The sequence below is a fragment of the Monodelphis domestica genome, chromosome 1, assembly GCF_027887165.1.
Source record: "Monodelphis domestica isolate mMonDom1 chromosome 1, mMonDom1.pri, whole genome shotgun sequence".
Lineage (NCBI taxonomy): Eukaryota > Metazoa > Chordata > Mammalia > Didelphimorphia > Didelphidae > Monodelphis > Monodelphis domestica.
Genome location: NC_077227.1, coordinates 166,951,068 through 166,971,261, shown reverse-complemented (window position 1 = coordinate 166,971,261; position 20,194 = coordinate 166,951,068). Strand labels below are relative to the sequence as shown.

Genomic DNA, 20,194 nt, shown 5'->3' with positions numbered 1-20,194 from the left:
AAACTGAGGCAAATAGGGTTGAGTGATTTATTTGCCAAAGTCCACAGAGTTATTAAGTATCCAAGGCCAGATTTCAACTCAGGAAGCCAAGTCTTCCTGATTCCAGGTCTGGCACTATAACTATTATACCAGCTGGGTATTGCATAATCTCACTATATTCTGACCTGATTAGATGACACCTATTAACAACTTGTAGCAGGTTCAGAGAGTAAAGAGCATGTTGAAATAATTTTGAATGTTATTCCATATGAGGATTAGTTTGAAGAAATTGGAGATCTTTAGCCTGGCAAAGATTGAGAACTCATGAAGGCTTTCTTCAGTATCTGAAGAGTCATCATGGGGGTGGGGGGGAATTAATCTTATTCTATTTGACTAGAGGGAAAAACTAGATGGGAATGGACAAAAGTTGCAGAGAGGGAGCTCTAGGCTTTATGTAAGGAAGAATAAATAGGATCCAAAATGAAGGAGGGGAAAGTCCAGCCTGTACCTAGAACCTTATTTTCAGTTACTGGCACTCTATTTTAGGGAGGGCATTGAAAAACCTACTTTTATCTAGAAGGATTGTGAGAGACCTTGAAACCATGTCATATGCTGGTTGGTTGGCTATGCTGAAGATAGGAAGCCTAGAGAAAATGTGATTCATTTAGCTTACAATGGTATCTTCTGACATTTGAAGCGTTCTCATAAGGAAGTGGAAATAGTTATGTTTGATTTGGTCCCAAACATCAGAAATATGAGGAATAGTTGAAGTCACAGAAAAGCAGATTCCAGTTTGCTATAGGGAACACAGGGGTTCTTAACCACTCATAAACACCGCTCCCCTAAGTGGCCTGTGGCTAGATTTCAGAAGGATTATAAACTTGACTGAAACAGAATTACACCATTATCTTCATTAACCTTTAACCAAAATTTTGCATTTCCTTCAATTATTTAAAAATATTATTCTGAGGAGGGATCCATAAGTTTCAACAGACTGCCAGAGAAGAGACTACCATGATGCACATGCAAAAAAGATGAAGAATGCCTATCTTGACAATTAAAACTTTCAAGAAAAGATCCATGTATTTTTTTAACTGATAACATCATTACTTGTAATGACAAAAGTCTAGAAACAAAATACATGCCCAGTGATTGGGGAATGGCTAAATGACTTGTGACATATGAATGTAATGGTATGTTAAGTCATATGGAATAACAAAATGTGAAGAATCCAGAGAAATTTATAACGATATGCATGTCTGATGATTGGAGAATGGCTGAAAAACTATAGCATATGAATGTAATGAAATATTATGCTGTAAGGAATGACAAAGAATGAATAATTCAGAGAAACACGGAACGATGTATATGCAATGATGCAAAGTAATGAAAGTGGAGCAAAAAGAACAATGTACACGATAGCTACAATGATGTAAAGAAAAACAACTCTAAACACAACACTCAGGTCCAATACAATGGCCAACGTTGGTAGTAACTTATTATGATTAAGCATGTGTCCTATCTGGGGTGGCAAACTATCAATTGCAATCATCTACTAAGAAGCTTTCTGTAAATGCCTTTAAAAATGTGCTTTATAGGGAAGGATGTTTAGGTACTTGTTTGAGTATCTATTGTATCAATACATATTATAATCTTTATATATGTATACATACATATGTAAACAACTAAAGCTATATAAAAGTAAAATGGGTTGCCTTAGGGAGTAATGACTTCCTCATTTCTGGAGGTCTTTAAGCAAAAGAATCTCATGCCAGTATTTAAATTGAAACCTCACCTACAAAGCCACAAAAAAATGAAGCCACCTCTCCTTGAAGACCATTAGTGATGGGAAATACAACCTCATGAGGCAGCCCATCTCATTTTCATATGGTTCTTATCAAAAAATTTTCTTTTTGTTGAATCAAAAAGCTGATTCTCTGTGGCTTCAGCCTATTAGTTCTCATTCTGTTGTGAAGAGGATTTTTGTTGAAGGTATGTTTTAACTAGGTGACCTCTGAGGTTCCTTCCAAGTCTGAGATTCTGAGTCATTGATTTCCTGAGCTCCTACTTTGTGTAAGACACAGTGCTGAGTCCCTATGGGATTCAAAAGTGTGCAAAACAAGGCCCTTGACCATAACAAATACAGCAAACACAAATAATGATAGCCCAAGGCAGAATGCAAAAAGTGCCAAAGAGAAGGCAGAGATCATTTTCAGCTATGGAGGCTAGAGATAACATCAAGAAAAAGGTGACATCTGAGTTGGGCTTTGAATGACAGCTTGGATTTCAGTACCTAGCATATCCAGAACACTACCTTGTGGTAGATTCTTTGGAGATTTCCAAGGGCAGAAATATTTTGTTTCTCCTCAGGAAGAAAGAAATTAATCATATATTAGGAGGAAAGAAAAAGAAGAGAATGGTAAAGAAGAAAGAAAAGGGAAGTAGTGAGATAAATAAAAAGGTTTATTTTGCTCAGTTTCTCCTTCCTACAGGTAGATGGAATACTGGAAAAATGGATTTGGCAAATGGCAACTGCACTGAGGTCTCAGAAATCCAACCAAGTGAACGTGATTGTGGCTGACTGGATGACCTTGGCACACCAACACTATGCTGTTGCAGTCCGGAACACCCGACATGTTGGGCAAGAAATTGCTAATTTCCTGGAGTGGCTGGAGGTAAGAATTTTCCCCTCTTCTCTCCTTTTCTTCTTAGAACCAACTCCAGCAATATGGGTTAATTCAGCTGACAATTAAAGGAGAAAACAGAACAAAACATTATTTGCAAATCATTTCTGTCAGTCACTGTTAAGATATGTCTCATCCATGAGATCATCAGAGAAGAGATTCCTACAGACATCTAAATTGCTTTACAAATACTGAATTCAGCAAGAAAAAAAAACAGAAAAGGGCATTCAGGGCAAGACCCTGCAGCCAGCAGATATCCCATAAGTGCTAAGTATAACAAAATTCAGGATACAAGTATGTCGGCTTATAGCTTTATCTCTCTACATTATATGAAAAAATACTGGTATGATTTCTATTATCATCATGAGGTATGGCCTTCCTAACTAGCTCTCTGCCATTCAGTGTCCTTTAAATCAGAGACCCTAGTCCTTGCCTTAATATTAACAAGTCTATAAGGCAGTTAATTTAAAACAATATTATCTGTTCCTGCAGGTGCAAAATTTGAACCACTTAAAAAGTCTTTTGGAGAAGGAAGGAAGAAAGGAGGGAAGGAAGGGAAGAGGGAGGGAGGAAGGAAAAGAGGGAGGGAGGAAGGATAAATGGAAGGAAGGATTTCAAGAACACTAATATTTCAAAGTTTAAGTAGGCATTAAAATCAGTTTATAGCAAGCTATTTCCAATATTTACTTTTTAAAAAATCTAGAGGGTCATAACAGTTTGAATGTATAAGCTGCATATCTGCCTATCAGAGTGGCTGACAAATACTTCTGTAATCATAATCATCACATTAGGTTGTGTGTACTCTGATCATGTGGTATATTTGCATAAAATTAATAAGCCTCCATGTCTCCCTCTTTCATATCTTTTTCTCCCCATTACTTTTCACATATATGTATATCCCCATATTTTTCCATATACATTCTTTTCTCTTCAAAGTTTCTCTTCCTTTTGTCCCCTTCATTTGATATAATATAGACATGAAGCATATTTTCCAATGTTTTATTAGCATCTTTTACTTTTTACACCACCTTCATTTCCTGATATTCCTCAAAGTACAACTAGTTGATATTGTAGCCACATCTGATAGCAACAAATGAAGTGTATTTTTAATGTGTTTTATTTACTGAATAGTTATTTATTTCCTGTTCTTAATTTTAAAAGCAGATGACAGAGAAGTTTGTTTCTCTCACTAAAGAAAATCAAAATCAATTTTTTTTATTTAGAGTGCCCTTGATTGATTTTTTTTTTTTTGTGGGTTAATGGTCCTCAGTGAGAAGAAAAGGCTTTCTGCCCTGCACTAGGTTTTTCAGGGTGAATGTGTTTCCTTCATTTGTTTTTTCAGTAACCCAGGACAGGATTGCCACTGAATCAGAAGTCTGGTAGCAGAAGCAAACATTCTAACCTTGTTCTATTTGGTGGGTTTTCCAATAAGTTTGAGAATCCCCTCAAAAAAGACCAAATTTTAAAAATAAAATCATGACTTTCTACCAGAAAGAGACTAGCTGGAATAATTCTTCTTAGTGAGAATGGGAAGACTTCACTGTGAGGCAAACCTCAGGGCTCTTTTCAGCATCTGCGCTGGGGCTTCCAATCTCAGAACTGAAAGAGTCCTCAGAGAACACAGTCCAATCCACATTTAAACAATAGCCACCTCTACAAAAATTCCAAGAATTGGTTTCCCATCCTTTGTCTGAATACCTCTTATGAAGAAACCCCCCACGACTTTACATTTTATTTTTGGCTAGTTCACATCCTTTGGAAATTGGGTTATTGTTTTTTTTTGGGGGGGGGTATTTGTTTTTTTAATGCCAAGCCTATATTTGCTTCCTTCTAATCACTGCCCATAGATCTGCCCCTGGGACTAAGCAAAACAAATTAAATCCTTCTAACAACTAAGTGAGCTAAGTTATGTTTCTAGAAAATCACCCTTCCTATGACTACGAATGTCATAATGTGTTGAGGATGGAGAATGAAGAGGCATTCTACTTCCTATTTGTCTATTCTAAAAATTATGTCAGGATCTTTCTAAAGCTCTCAATCCACTTGGGAAGTTGGAAGTGGGGAAATAAGTCCAGAAGCAAACTATCCTGACAAATCTGAACCCAGGGAAGGTGTAACAACCACCAGCTAATACAGTCTGAAATCTGACTGGTCCCACATGGGTTAATCCACTTCCCTCAGAACTGAACTAAGAACTAAAGCTAAGATGACCTGCACCTGCATGACAGTCCTCTGTGAAAGCCACTTGAACCCAGACCCAAAGTATCTACTGGACTGCCTCGGGACACTCCCTGGAAAGTTCCCATCCAACTGTTGGCCATTCTGAGCCCTGGTTTTCTCATGCTTAAAGCAAGCCACTGCTATCTTCCAGGAGGCGATTCAATTTTCAAGAAGCAATGTTCATCTAATTGGGTACAGCCTTGGAGCGCATGTCTCAGGATTTGCTGGCAGCTATATTAATGGTACAAACAAGATTGGAAGAATTACAGGTAAAAATGACTCATAACTAACAATACATGAAAAACACAGTTTGCTGTCTTCATTTGTGCACTGACCAACTTTTCCATCAGCATGGTAATTAAGGCCCCTTTGATTCCTTTACTCTCTGGCAGATCACCACAGGAGAAGTTGCAATGATAATTCCAATGTTACCACTGACACGGCATCTCTTTTTAAGTGTCCCTCAGTGCAAATTACAAATCTAATTCATATTGTCTCCCTTCCAATTAATATTTTCGAGAGATACACCAATGAGACTATCAGTATGTTTTTAAAGCAGGAGAGAAAAGCCTTTTTTTTAAGATCCCATAGTTTAGCAATCAGGGAGTTGAAGTTTCTGGCCCCTAGTTTATTATAATATCTAAACCAATTCTCTGTACCTCAATTTCTACACTTTTCAAACACAACTCCTTCTTCTGGAGTATATTATTTTTTGAGAACCCCAGAAGAAAGATACAAAAACAAATTATCTTGCCCTGCTACTTCATTATAATTCAATAAATATTCCTTAAGCATTGACTATATACCAGGCACTGTGCTAATTGGCAGGAATACATAGAATAACAGTTAAAATTAAGGTAGACTGGGGCAGCTAGGATCCTCAGTGGATTGAGAGCCAGGCCCCAAAAAGGGGAGGTCCTGGGTTCAAATATGACCTCAGCTACTTCCTAGCTGTGTGATCCTAAGTCACTTAACTTCCATTGCCTAGTCCTTACCACTCTTCTGTCTTGGCACCAATACATAGTACTGATTCTTGGACAGAAGGTAAGGGTTTAAAGAAAATAAGGTAGGCTGAGATGCCAAATTCCAAGTACCATCCATGTTAAATATGAATTTATCAATAAATAGGGTTTTAGCTTCCTCAGCAAAGCTAAGACCTTGAATGAGGGGACAGGTCTCTTTCATAGTTTGGGGGAGTATAAAACAAAGAATAGGACTTTGTAGGCTGGGATCAAATTTATGATTGGTTAAAAAGAGCTCACATAACCAAAGGCAAAATCAATACAACTGCTTATAGGCTGAGGTAAAGGAGACAATATGATTAGTTGGAAACTGGAAATAAGGGGCTAGCAACAATCCTCTCCTTGCCTCCTGTGACTAAGAAATGTTCATTATTTGAGTCCACCTGCAAGATTAGAGAGAGTGAACCAGACTTCTTTGGTTAACAAATCAGACATCCTTCAAAGGTAAGAGATTTCCTTGACATAAGAATAAAAACAGTGATTAATAATAAAGAACTGGATTTCTAAACTTAACTCATTACAGAACCACTGAATTTCTGAACTAACTTCATAGACAAAGAATGGTGACTTGGGCAATTACAAGACAAAAATCAATTAACTATAAAAAAGACAGAATCAATCTGATTATTTCAATAGGAACAAATAAAGAGTCTGTCCTCAAGTAGCTTACTTTCTACTGTAGGGAAACAACAGGAATTAATATAAATGAATGTAGTACATTTTCAAGAGAAATTTTGGTGGGAGAGAGATAGTACTAACAAAGAATATTAATAAGGAAGAGACAGGGATAACCAAAAGCTACAGATGTTTAGAAGGTGACAACTCAATAATTCTCTGCTCTTTTAAGAGTACTTTAAAAAATTAAACTGACTAACCCTGTTGACTCTAAAAGCAAATGCTGATGAGTTGGCTTTAAAAAAAAAAAGAAATTTCGCATTTTGTTCATGGTGAACAGACATTTGTTACTCCATGTTATTTCCCTATTCAGTCTTCAATGCTTCCCTATTAGTTTGGTTGTTCTTGTTGTTGTTGTTTTTCTATGCTAGCTGTGCCTATAGGGACCAGGGGCATAGCTGGGATTGATACTGGCACAGATATTGGCATCATGTCTTGTGGTTTAAGCCCTGAGTGCTTCAAGGGCAGTCCAAACTTAGAAGAGTTCATGTCTTCAAGCATAGGTTACAATCTCCCAATTTAGGACCCTGGAAGAGGTCAGTTAGTCAACAATGGCTTGAGAGATGCAATATACTTCTGTACCTTTCATGAATGAAGAATTGAGCCTAGGTCCACAAATGGGTCTAAGTTCTGGTCTGTACTTCAAGACTTTCACCTCCTTTCTTGGTTTTATTCACTTTTTTTTTTAATTTGTAAGCATGCAGAATATTGCCCATCAGAGTTACAAAGGTCATTTTCTTTAATATTGGACTGATAGAAAAAGGGAGAAGTCTAAAAACAGGAAATTATCCAGTCACAATCATGAAGGCTAAAAAATAGATACTCCCTAGTCCTGAGTATGGGTTGAAAGCTAGGCTTTATCTGGGACTTCAAAGAGGATTCCAAAGGGAGTGATCTGGGAGGGAAAGGAAAACACTACAGATCTGGGTCAGCTAAGGGGTGTGCTGCTTGTTAAACACAAACACAGATATCAGAGTGAGGGTCCATGTAGCCTTGAGTGCTTCTGTTTGCTTTCAGTTGGACAATAAGGTTCCCAGGGTTGTATTAAAAGTTTCAGTAACATAGCAGCTATCTGGACTTTGGAGGAAAGTTTAATGGTTTTCATTAATGGTTTAATGAAAACTCTGCATTTTAAAAAACACTTTTTTTTTGTTCTCAAATTTAAAGAATGGCCATTAAGAAACTTCTTCCAAGTCTTGTTTCGGGAGTCTATCAATCAACCAACAAATTTTTATTTATCTCATACTAAGACCCTCTATCCTTCCAGTCTCCCAGATATGTAATCTCAGCCTTATCTTGTACTCCTCATTCTCCTCCTCTGTAGTATCTAATCAGTAGATAAAATATATATGTGTGTGTCTATGTGTGCAGGTATATACATATGTAAGTGTATATGTATATGTAAATCTAATTCTCTAGCCTCCATAATTGTGAATGGATAGTTTTCACTTTTGTTCCTTGTTCCATGAGCCCAATAATAAAGAAAATAGCTTTTATCAATTTCTGGCAGTCAATATTGTTCATGTTTACAAATGAAAAATATGAATAAGATCAAGAAAGGGAAAGATGAATGTATGTGTGTGTTTTTAATATTCACTTTATATTCAGGCTATGCATTTATGTGAGCTCTTGTCTTTCCCCATTAGAACAGAAGCTCCTTGTGAATAGTGATTTGTCTTCATCCTTGCATTTGTATTATTAGCACTTAGCACAATCCCTGGCACTTAGTGGGTGCTTAATAAGTGGGACTGATTAAGTGATCTGAACTTAGATCTGCTGACTCTAAAGCTTACCATAACTCACCTCTATAGTTCAGAGCCTCAGTTTCCTGTTTTTTAAAATAAAGATATTAACTTATACTACTTGTTATCACAGGACTGTGAAGTGGAAATTATAAACTGTAAAGGGCTTGATTTGAATAGGATATAAATGGGATAGGATTCCATCCTGTTACTTGTAAAGGGCTTATTATGAATCGGATCATTATTATATTGCTCTCATCTTTTTTTATTGAGTTTAGATATAAAAATTCTAAGGAAAAGTATCTAAGCTATGACTTTTATATTTACTATTCAGTGATCTATTGTACAGGTTGATGAAATATCTGATTTTGGCAGTTGAATAACGGTATTGGGATGTAAGTTCATCTTTTGTAGACTTGTCAAAAACATCTTTATCATTATCATTATTATTATTGTTAATTAAAATGAAAGACAAAGTAGAAGAGCTAACAGCTAATGGCAAACTTGAGGCAAGCAAATGTGCCAATCTTGCTTTTAACCAAGGGTAAAAAAACATTTGTAATGATCTCATTAGCATCCCTCAAGTGGCTTTGAAAGTAGTAGAAATTGGTTTTCCTAAGCAGACCAAGCTTTCTCCCTACAATTTTCTTTATACTCTCTAAAACATCCTTTTATCCTAGGCAATTTTAAAGACAGATGTCAACCCAAACTACATCTGGATTACTGCACCATCAACTCTAAATACCTTATTTCTAATTACTGAGGGTCTAATATGTAAAGTCATGGCAAATAGTTCTTGCAGTGAATAGAACACTGAGCCTGGAGTCAGGAAGTTTCATCTTCCTGACATCAAATCTGGCCTCATATACTTATTAGCTATGACCTTGGACAAGTCACTCAATGCTGTTTGCCTCAGTTTCCTTGTCTATCAAATGAGCTGGAGAAGAAAATGGCAAACCACTCCAGTATCTTTGCCAAGAAAATTCAAATGGGGTCATGAAGAGTTGGACACATCTGAAACAACTGAACAACACAAAAATATGCAAGGTCATGGCATTATTGTAAAAAGAAAAGCCTAATATTTGTCTTCTCTCTGTCCTCTCTTACACAGGAAAACACTTAGTGTTGGAATATCATGAAAATGAAGAGCAAAATTCATCCTCTTTTTTTCTTATATTTTCATGTCAGGTCTAGATGCTGCTGGTCCCTTGTTTGAAGGCACTTCTCCCACCGAACGCCTGTCACCAGATGATGCCGATTTTGTTGATGCTATTCACACATTCACCCAGGAGCACATGGGGCTGAGTGTGGGGATCAAACAGCCAGTGGCACATTATGACTTCTACCCCAATGGCGGCACCTTCCAGCCTGGTTGCCACTTCTTGCTCATGTACAGACACATCGCCCAGCGTGGTTTCCATGGTAAGAAAGGGTATAGACTTGTACCTTACCCTATAGAGAAGTAGAAAGGCAATAAAAAATGACAGATAAGCCAAAAATTTTGGCCAATAGATAGTTTTCCCTTAGAATTTCAAGCAATAGAATCTCCAAAGGTTAAAAAGACAACAACTTGATTAAACATCTAGTATATGCTAGATGAGAGACAGTCTTGATGTAGTTAACGGAGAGGACTGGCTTCAGAGTCCATAAGAGTCAAGTCCCAGCCCTCACATGCCCTTGTTATATGGCTCTGGACAAATCACTTAGCTTCTAAGGGCCCCAAGAAATTCTATAAAACTATAAAATTGCAGATCTGAGTTGATTGAGACTCTAAGACTTTCCTATATGAATGAAATCTCAGATCTACTGCAAATATGTGTATCATTACAAATGAATATGAACATCTCTATATATCACATGTGTATGTATGTCTATGTGTAAATATATACCCTAGACTGTATATATATACACATAGTGTAAAGTCCTCAGCACTACTCCCCCAGCATTTTCCTGCTTGATCTTGATTTAAGGGAGGAGGAGATAAATTACCTTGTCTCCTATTTGTATTGATCTACCAATGTACTAGCCTGAGGGTGGCATGCCCATTATGCTAGACCTTCCCCCAGCCCAGCCATCTAGCCAACATAGAAGCATGGCATGAGCTGGCCATTTCTACTCAAAACCAAAAACCTTGAAGGAAATGGAAAAACCTGTGTATTCATATCACAAGAAGCTTCAATTTATCTGTCCTTTTCTTTAATCAGGAGATTCTATCAGAGTCTATAAAGCAATGACTATCAAATATTTATACTTTAAATATTTCTGTAGAATTGTGATGACACAGGTAAGAATGTTTGTCAATTGATATCTATTTGGCCTATTTACATTTGACAACCTACCCATGTGCAGAGAAAGTTCTAAGGGCAATAAAAAATCAGTCAACCTAATTTTTAAAAGACAAGTTAGAAAATAAAAAGAAGTTAACCTCTTTCTTTCATTCTTTCTTGCTTGCTTTCTTGCTTTCTTATTCTTAACCCCCTACCTTCTGTTTGTTATCAAATTTGTCATTGAGGAAAATGCTAAATTATTTCATGTTAAATTTTAAATGTTAAATTCGAGTTGGAAATTAGTGAAAATAAAGATATAATTTTTAAAGCTATCCATTAAAAGGGGTTCATGGATCACAGGTTAAAAATTCAAGATTTAGAACTGAAAATGATACTACTACCACCATTATCATGAGTTGATACACTGTCTACTAGACTGTCAAAGGCATCCATGACACATAAAAGGATTCAAAATCCCTTCTCTAAATCCTGTGACCTTGTGATCCCTCCTGTGACCTTGTGATCCCTCCCTGATGAATACTATAAAGTCCTAAGGGCCCCATAGTCCATGCCGATTACTTGGCACAGCAGCTCTGACTCTGCAGAGTTGAATAAAGATGGCTATTTTTTACCTTTCACTCAACATCAACCATGACTGGTTTCCCACACCTGAGCCATCAGCTTCCTTTGAAATTGCTTCTTCTACTCCTTACGTATTCAAGTGCTTTGCATATGTTTTTTGTGACTCCTCTATTCATCCTTTGGGAACAGTTTACTGATGAGGAAATTGAAATTTAGAGGGATTAAAGAGAAACTCCCAGCTCATGGCAGCTGAAACTTATCAACATCTCATCCTCAGTTTAGCCACCATGATCTCTATAGACAAGCATTGCTTCTTCTAGGCTTGAGCAAGCCAGTGCCCTATGGGTTGGGGAAACTAATTCCTAAGCATAAAATGGACAATGTAGGATTTTCCTTAGCTCTTTCATACAAGGGCTTCAAATGTCAAAAAATGTTTTTAAAATGTTTTAATCATTTTGAAGAGATCTTTTTTTTAAAGTACTATGTATGAGGGCAGCAGGGTGGCTCAGTGGATCAAAAAACAGGTCTAGAGACAGGAGACCCCGGGATCAAATCTAGCCTCAGACACTTCCTTGCTGTGTGACCCTGGGTAAGTCACTTAACCCCAACTGCCCAGTCCTTATCACTCTTCTGCCCTGGAACCAATACATGGTATATTGATTCTAAGACAGAAGGTATGGGTTTTTAAAAATAAATCATAAAGTACTATATGCTGTCCTTACTACTAAAACAGAACAGTGAATTGAACTTTTCCTAGTTGATTCAATCTGACATTATGAATAATAACTACATACATGTATATGCATAGCATATATGTAGTGGTACACTGAAAAAGGTTTAACTATCTACTCTTTGTGGGAAAATATATATACAATACAAATTTTTCTTAACCCTAACCTGTCTTGGAGTCAATACTGTATATTGGTTCCAAGGCAGAAGAGTAAAAGGGCTAGGAAATGGGGGTTAAGTGACTTGTCCAGGGTCACACAGCTGGGAAGTGGTTGAGGCCAGATTTGAACCTCCCATCTCTAGGCCTGACTCTCTGAGCTACCCAGCTGCCCCCTACAATACACTTTTAAGTTTAATCTGCATTATTATTTTCTTCATCACTTAAAAAAATCTAAAGAATCAATGAAAACAATAAATCAACCCTTGATTTGTAGCACCTGCTGCTTTTCCAGCTTTAATTGGTCCTCATGAACTTGTCAAGCCGGCTCCATCATACCCCTCTGTGTGTGTGTGTGCGCGCATATGATATGTGCTTATGTATACACACACGCGCGCACACACACACATACATACACACACATATATAGTGTCCATATAATCACAGATAGATGGGCAGATTGGTATTGTTGAGCTGGACCTGATTTTACTGGCTTAGAGAACTCCAGATGAACTCCCTCTCCAATATAGGTTGGCATCTACTCAGAAATGTATAGTCTTTTGGAATAGCCTGGAGCACTGTGTACCCAAGGTCACATAGCCACTGTGTGTCAGTGGCAGCAACTTGAACCCAGCTTATTCTGACCCTGAAGCCTGTTTCCTGATTCAGTGGAAAGAGCCTGGCTCTGGGATCAGAGAATCTGGGCCCAAATCTCAACCCCTGATGCATTCTGCATGTATAACCATGGGCAAGTCACTTAACCTCTTTGGCCTTAGTTTCTTCAAATGTAAAATGAGGGTTTTGAGGTAGATGGCTTTTGAGCTACCTCCTAGCTCAGTAAACCTATGATCCTATGTCTCCCGATCTACTTTGCTATACTCTGTGTATGTGAGAGAGAGAGAGAGAGGGAGAGAGAGAGAGGAGAGAGAGGAGAGAGAGGAGAGAGAGAGAGACAGAGACAGAGACAGAGAGAGAGGGAGAGAGGGGGAAGGGAAAAAGAAGGAGAGGGAGGGAGAGAGAAGAGATGAGGGAAAGAAGGGAGAGGGAAGGGGAGGGAGAGAGAGAAACAGAGAAACAGAGAGAGGGAAAGAGAGAGGAGGAAAAAGAGAGAAAATGAGAAAGAGACAGAGAGAGAGTGCTACAAGGGATCTCATAGTTCACGTAAATAAAATGAAACCTAGTTGATGGTCTATTAAATTATCTTTGAAGGGAAGTGTTGGGGAGGGGGGTTACTGAAGGCAGAGACAAAGGAAAACCCTGATTCCAAGTAAGCATTCTGGGACAACGTCCTCTCCCCTTCTAGCCTGTGTTCAACTTGGGCACAACTGTGGATAGTTGTAACGAACATTTTTGATGCCTGAGTCAGGCTTCACAACATACACCCCAGAAAAGTAACATGTAAAAAATCTTCTAATTAATTCAAGACAAGTTCATTGGAGGGGGAGAGATATATAGACCTGGAAACATAGTGGGATTATAGTCCTCTTTGGGGTCAATGGAAGGGGGGACAGTAAGTAGAGGAAGCACAGCAGATAGAGATGAAGTCACCATATGGTAGTTTCTGATCTTAACTAGTTATTTCTTACTAACGAGGTTATTTCTATGCTACTGAGGGAATGAGAAGTCTGCCACCTCCTAAATGTTGGTGCCCTAAGAAAAAAGTCCCAGTCACCTAGGGGCAAACATCTTTATTTATTTGTTGTTGGGGTTTTTTTTTTACCAATTATCTGTAACAACAAATTTCCACATAAGTATTCCAAAGTTATAGGAACCAAATTGTCTCCTTCCCTCTTTCTCCCTCCCCCCCCCCCAGAGCTGGTAAGCAATTCAATGTATTATCATCACAGAAATATTTCCATAATGTTCATTTTTGTGAGTAAATTATCTTACAAAACCAAAACCTCAAAATAAAAACCGAAATAAACTAAAGTGAAAAATCGAATGCCTTGACCCACATCTGAATACAACAGTTCTGTCTCTGGAGGTGGGCAGCATTCTTTGTCCTAAGTCCCTCAGATTTCTCCTGGATCATTGTATTGATGAGAGTAGCCGAGTCTAGCACAGTTGATCATTCTAGTGGCACAGAGCTGAAGTTACTCTGCTGGCATGTTTCAGGGATCACAGAGACGGTAAAGTGTGCCCATGAAAGATCAGTTCACCTCTTCATCGACTCCATCCTAAATGAGCATATGCAGAGCACAGGCTACTGGTGCAGCGATATGAACACCTTCAACAAAGGCTTGTGCCTTGATTGCAAAAAAGGCAGATGCAACACCCTGGGCTACCACATCAGGAAGCAGCGGCAACAGAAAAGCAAGAAACTCTTCTTGGTCACACAAGCACACGTTCCTTTCAAAGGTGAGTGCAAAGGTCTCCAATTAGTTGTGAGTCCCCACCAAAGACTCAGCCTCCTCCCCCTTCCCATTTCCCTAGTCACAAGTTGTCCATCTTTTCCAAAGGCAGTTAATGGTCTTCAAGCAAAAGAGAATGGGAATCCCATAGATTATTTAAGTTTACAAATCTTTTTTGGTTGGGTGAGAGGTAAAGAAGGGATGAGCTGGTCTCTTTTTCCCTTATATGTAACCTGTGCCTCAAAGTCCATTTGTGCAGGCTTATGGAGTCCTTGATGCCTACATTCCTACAGAGAGGGTGTAAGCTAGTGAGAAGAGAGATCCTGGTCTTCTGGCTTCCAGCTCAGAGAAAGAAGCATGCTATTCCAGGCTCTCTTTAGATCTCTGAAGGGAGAGACAGACTGTGGGCAGAAGACACTGATTAAAGCATCAGCTCCTCTACAAATCAGCTTCTTCAGCCGCTGTCTCTCCCTTCAGGGACCCAGAGAGTCTGACATGGCTTCCTTTCTCTCCCAGAGCTGGAAACCAGAAGATCAGGATCTCATCACCAGCTTTCACCAGCTCTGCCCTCACAAAGGCACTTAGCCCTTAATAATCAGTTATCTATCAGTTAGAAGAACCCCATAGAAGTGGGCTTTGAGGCAAGGGTTATGTGTACAGAATCTGCCTGCAGGGATACAGTGGAAGATTGGAGACCAAAAAATGTGAAATCTAATCCTAGCTCCATAACTGACTCATTGTAGCAACCCACTCAAGTTTTTCCACTCTTATAAAATTTTCTTATCTATAAAATGGAAGGACTGGGCATAAATTATCTCTGAGGCTCCTTCTAGCTCTAATGGTCTTTGTTGTGAGGAAAGCAATTTGTAAACCTTAAAGAACTATATGTTAATTATAAAAGCTTCTTAAGTTATTAGTAATTAAATGTCCCGATTCTAAAACTGCACATATTCCAGTCAGTAAAGTTCTCAGGGACTATTTGTTTTTTCCCTAGCATCCAGTTTAACATATTCAGGCTCCCTGCCAAGAGTTTTAAAAGCCCCAATATCTCCTGCAACAAATCATGTGGGTCAACTTGTTTTTTATCAAAAAGAAGCAAACCTTGTTCTTCTAACCAAACTTCCCCCAAGGGTTTAATCAGCTGATTTTACTGGATATCATCTAGGAAATGAGACTATTCCAACCCTAGACTGATCTTCAAATGTTCATCAGTTGAGTACTTTCATCCCAAGGTAACAAGCACAACTCTGGTCCCCCTCTGGGTTGAAGACATGGGCAGAGGAGGGGTTGTGGCATGACCTTGGACTAACACCAGAGGGGAAAGAAAGTAGAAGGAATGAGGCACTTATATTTAGGTTGAAATTTTACAGGATGAATAATCCTAAATCTGTTTGCATCAACATTTCTGCCTTAAGCACAGATCTGCCAGGGCTCAAGTCTTCCTGCTTTGCTGACATTTTTAGATAACTTTATCAGAGATATGCATGGAGAATTGCTTGATGATGGAAAAGGTTGCAAATACCAAGTAAATTACTTTTTAAACAAAGGATTCCTTTACCTGCCTGAACTTTCACTTCCACTCCTGATTCCATCAAGGAGCTAAGCAATTCAAGTAATCACTGCAGTGCATCCTGGGCATAAAATTTCCATCTCCAGAGTGCCTCAGACAGGGAGGGGCAGCTTTTCACGAAGGTTGACTGACCCTTATGCCTGGGGAGCTATTCCTGGACATAGGCATTTCATGAAGGGAATTTGCCCATGAACTGCCAGAGTGGAGGGCATGCCAGGAAATGGTAAAATAAAATAAAATTATATATATATATATATATATGTATATATATATATATACATATATATGTAGACAAAAATGGAGAGGAAAGAATACTTTTTTTTACATTTTATTTTAAAGTTCTGAATGATACTTTTTTTAAAGATTAGGATAATGCAGTCATAGTGGAAAGATCACTGGACTTGTATTTTTTTTTAATTTAAAACCTTTGCCTTCCATCTTAGAATCAATATCGAGTATTGGTTCCAAGGCAGAAGGGCAGTAAGGGCTAGGCAATGGGGGTTAAGTGACAGCTAAAATGTGTCTGAGGCCAGATTTGTACTCAGAATCTCCCATCTCTGGACCTGCCTCTCAAGCCACTGAGCCACCTAGCTGTCCCCTGAACTTGTCTTAGAGTTAGGCTTGACACTATTATAACCTAAAATAGATTCTTTATTGCTTCATGGAGGGAGAGAAAAAATCTGATTTGCGAAACGTCAGAAAACAATTGTAAAACATTGTTTCTTTGGTTAATTTTTTTTAAGAGTTTTTAAAAAGTTAACTTTGAGTCCCAGCTCTGCTGTATGATTTTGATCAGGTTACTTAACCCCTTTGTGTTTAGTTTCTTCATCTTGTAAAAACAGCATATGAATAATTATACTACCTACCTCACAGAATTGTTGTGAGAATCAAATGAAAGGTAGGTGAAAGCATTTTGACAAAGCTATTATTAGTCAATGGTTGTAGACTTGAAAATGGGAGTTTGTCTTGAAAGTTTCCCAAAGAAGTCTTGAGGTGAGAGGCAAATGAAATGGGGAGTGGTGGGCAAGTACAATAGGATGAATAGGCACATCTGAGAGATCCCTCCTCTACTCACACAACCTGCCACCCTAGTTCAGGCACTCATCACTTCCTACCTGGATTATTGCAAAAGTTTCCTAATTCATGCCCTTTTCTCCAGTCTCTGCCCTCTCCAATCCATTGTCCTCATAGCTGACCAAAATTCTATTCCTAAAGCACAGATCTACCTATGTCCCTGCCCTATTCAATAAATTTCAGTGGTCTCCTGTTACCTCTAGGATCGAATACAAATGCCTCAATAAGGAATTTAAAGTCCTTCACAACCTGCCTCCAACCTACCTTTTGTTGTTGTTTAGTAATTTCAGTCATGTCCAACTCATTATGTCCCCATTTGGAGTTTTCTTGGCAAAGATACTAGAGTAGTTTACCATTTCCTTCTCTGGCTCATTTTATAGATGAAGAAACTAAGGCAAACAGGGTTAAGTGTCACACAGCTTGGCAAATATCTGAAGATGTTGAACTCTGGTCTTCCTAACTCCAAGCCTGATGCTCTATCTACTGCATCATCTAGCTGCCCTTACTTTCCCAGTGTTATCATATATAATGACTCTTGATATATTCTTTAGCCCAGTTGAAATGGCCTTATTCACGTTCCTCACACATAACATGGCATTGCCTTTGTTCTGGATTTTCCCCATGTCTTTCCTTTTTCTCATAGAATCCCTTATTTTCTTCAATGCTCAACTCAAATCCTACAGGAGACTTTTCCTAAATCCACAGTTCTTAGTGCTCCCCACCAAAAGTACATTGTGTTTATTTATATATATTTTATATATATTCTCAGAGGCAAAAGTAGATAAAGAATAGGCTTTGAAGCCAGGAAGACTTGGTTCAAGTCCTGCCTTTGGCTGGATGACTCTGGGCAAGACACTTAATTTCTCTGGACTCCAGGCAATTTTCTAAGACTATAAGTTGCTGAGAAGATACTGGTCTGCATTAGAAGAAGGAATTTTCTCATCCTAGAATTAACCTTATGCCAATGGGATCACAGGTCCAATTCCAATCGCCATATATTTTCTGTGCACTTATGGGTACATCCTATTTCTCCAAATAGAATGAAAGTTCCCTAATAGGAGGGTGAAGTTTTTGTCTGGATATCTCCAGGGTCTAGCACAATGCCTGTCATACTGTTGGTATTTGATAAATGTTTATTATTGGTTGATTGATTAATATTGATGCTTCTTAACAGCCCGCAAGCATCCTAGGATAGTATTCATCTTTTCTTGTCCTCTACTGTCCAAATTGATGATAGGAAATTGAAATAAGGCATTATTCCTTTGTCCCTTAACACTAAGTGGTGGGGCCATAGGTAGGTCAATGTCAAGCCAGCCATCATGGTCATCAATGGTAAACCACCAGTTATGTTGACAACTCAGTCATCCAGCAATCTGAGTAGAAAGAAGGAAAAGGAGTGCTTTCCTTCTACTCTTTCAATGTGTCCCAGAACTATTTCTAGACCTCATGAATATGGAATTCCTATGAGTGAAAAAATAAAGTTATCTACCGTCTCAATCTCTCGGATCACATCTATAGTATCATCAATTGCCATATTTAACCCAGCATCACATAAGCCTAGTAATTTAAGAATTAGCAGATATACCCCAAAGTGATCAAAGTACCTTATTCTAGCTTCCCTTTACGAAGCTTTTAGAACAATCTCATTTCTACCTACTCTGGGGCTTTATCATGGTATGGAGGTCACCCTTGGTTCTTAACAGCTTTACCAGCAGACTACAATCTCTGGCCAGTAACACCAAACTGAAAAGACTTGGAGTACTGACCTGGTTACAGATATACTTTCTGAGGATTAGCCTCCCAAACTGGGAAAATACTCAGTATCAAAATGTAATGAAATTTTTGGCCATAGAGTCTATAGACAAAACTACAAAATGCCTTTCTATGTTGTATTATCCTCTCTAATTCCAAAGTGGCCAATACAGAAATGGCCTCAAGCTGACCCCAATCCTGTAATGACTATGCTTTGGGTCTTCTTATTTAAGTTATTCTAAAGCCACCTACTACCTAGCCCAGAGTTTTCCATCTTATTGACAAAGATAACACGAGTAACTTTGTCAAATGAAATCTAGGTAAATTCCATATAGTCTAAAAAGCCTGTTGGAAAAATAAAAAGAAGAAAAAGGAAGGTCAATCTGATACTATCTCTTCCTAATAAACTGTGCCAGATCTTAGTGATCACTGCTTTTCTTTTCTAAGTGCTCACAAGCCATCCTTTACTAATGCATCGTGTAATTTATCCAGGAATGTAAGTTAATATTATAGACCTAGAATTTGAACAATCAACCCTTTTTCCCTTTTTTTGGAAAACTGGAAGATTTGTCCTTTTTCACTTCACTGTGCCTCTCTTTTTCAAGATCTCTCAAAGACCATGAGCCATGACAAACCAATCATAATTCTTTCAGTATCCTAGGATATAATTTTTCATGACCTGTTGACTTTAAATTCATTTAGGATATTTTAATATGAGCTCTTCACTTACCTTTAATCTCAAGTCACTGATAACCATTTTTGACTGATGTGCTGCCTAGTCTGAATATCTTTCTCCTTAGAAAAGAGAATAAAAAGAATTAAGTCATTTTGCCTTCTCACAGCCATTCATTGGCATCATCATTTTCAGTGATTCTCTCTCTTAAAATTTTCCTCTTACCCTCAACAGAGGTTTTAAAAAGATTTTTTTTCCTTAGTGTTGCTACTAGTTCATTCTAGGTTTTAGCACTCAACAAAATTTACTAGACTAATAATTGTTACACTTTTATATTTCTTTTTCTTTTATGAGAATATTTATTTTTTCACTATTACATGTAAAAATAATTTTTGACATTCATTTTTTTCTATGTTTTCAGTTCTAAATTCTCTCCTTTCTTCTGACCCTCCCTCCCTCACTCCATTTCTGCCCTTTCCCCTCCATGAAATGGTAAGCAATTGATATAGATTTTACATATACAATCATATAAAACATTTTTCCAAATAGTCATTTTGTGGAAGAGATCTCAAATGGAAGAACAAGAAGAAGGACAGGAACAAGAAAAAGGAGGAAGAGGAAGAGGAGAAGAAGAAGAGTGTGTTTTAGTCTACATTCAGATTTTGTCTCCTATCACTGCATTGCTAAGAATAACGAAGTCATTCACAGTTGCTCATC

The 20,194-nt window shown here is 38.0% G+C and overlaps 1 protein-coding gene across 2 annotated transcripts in view; it reads left to right on the top strand.

Annotated features, from left to right (window-relative positions):
* Positions 1 to 20,194, top strand: part of LIPC (lipase C, hepatic type) — a 228,110-nt gene that overhangs the window by 182,435 nt on the left and 25,481 nt on the right. For both annotated transcript variants that reach the window (XM_007479670.3, XM_007479671.3), the window contains 4 exons: positions 2,472 to 2,654; positions 5,035 to 5,152; positions 9,511 to 9,744; positions 14,173 to 14,415. In XM_007479670.3, coding sequence (XP_007479732.2) covers positions 2,472 to 2,654; positions 5,035 to 5,152; positions 9,511 to 9,744; positions 14,173 to 14,415 — 778 coding nt within the window. The remainder of the gene's footprint in view (positions 1 to 2,471; positions 2,655 to 5,034; positions 5,153 to 9,510; positions 9,745 to 14,172; positions 14,416 to 20,194) is intronic.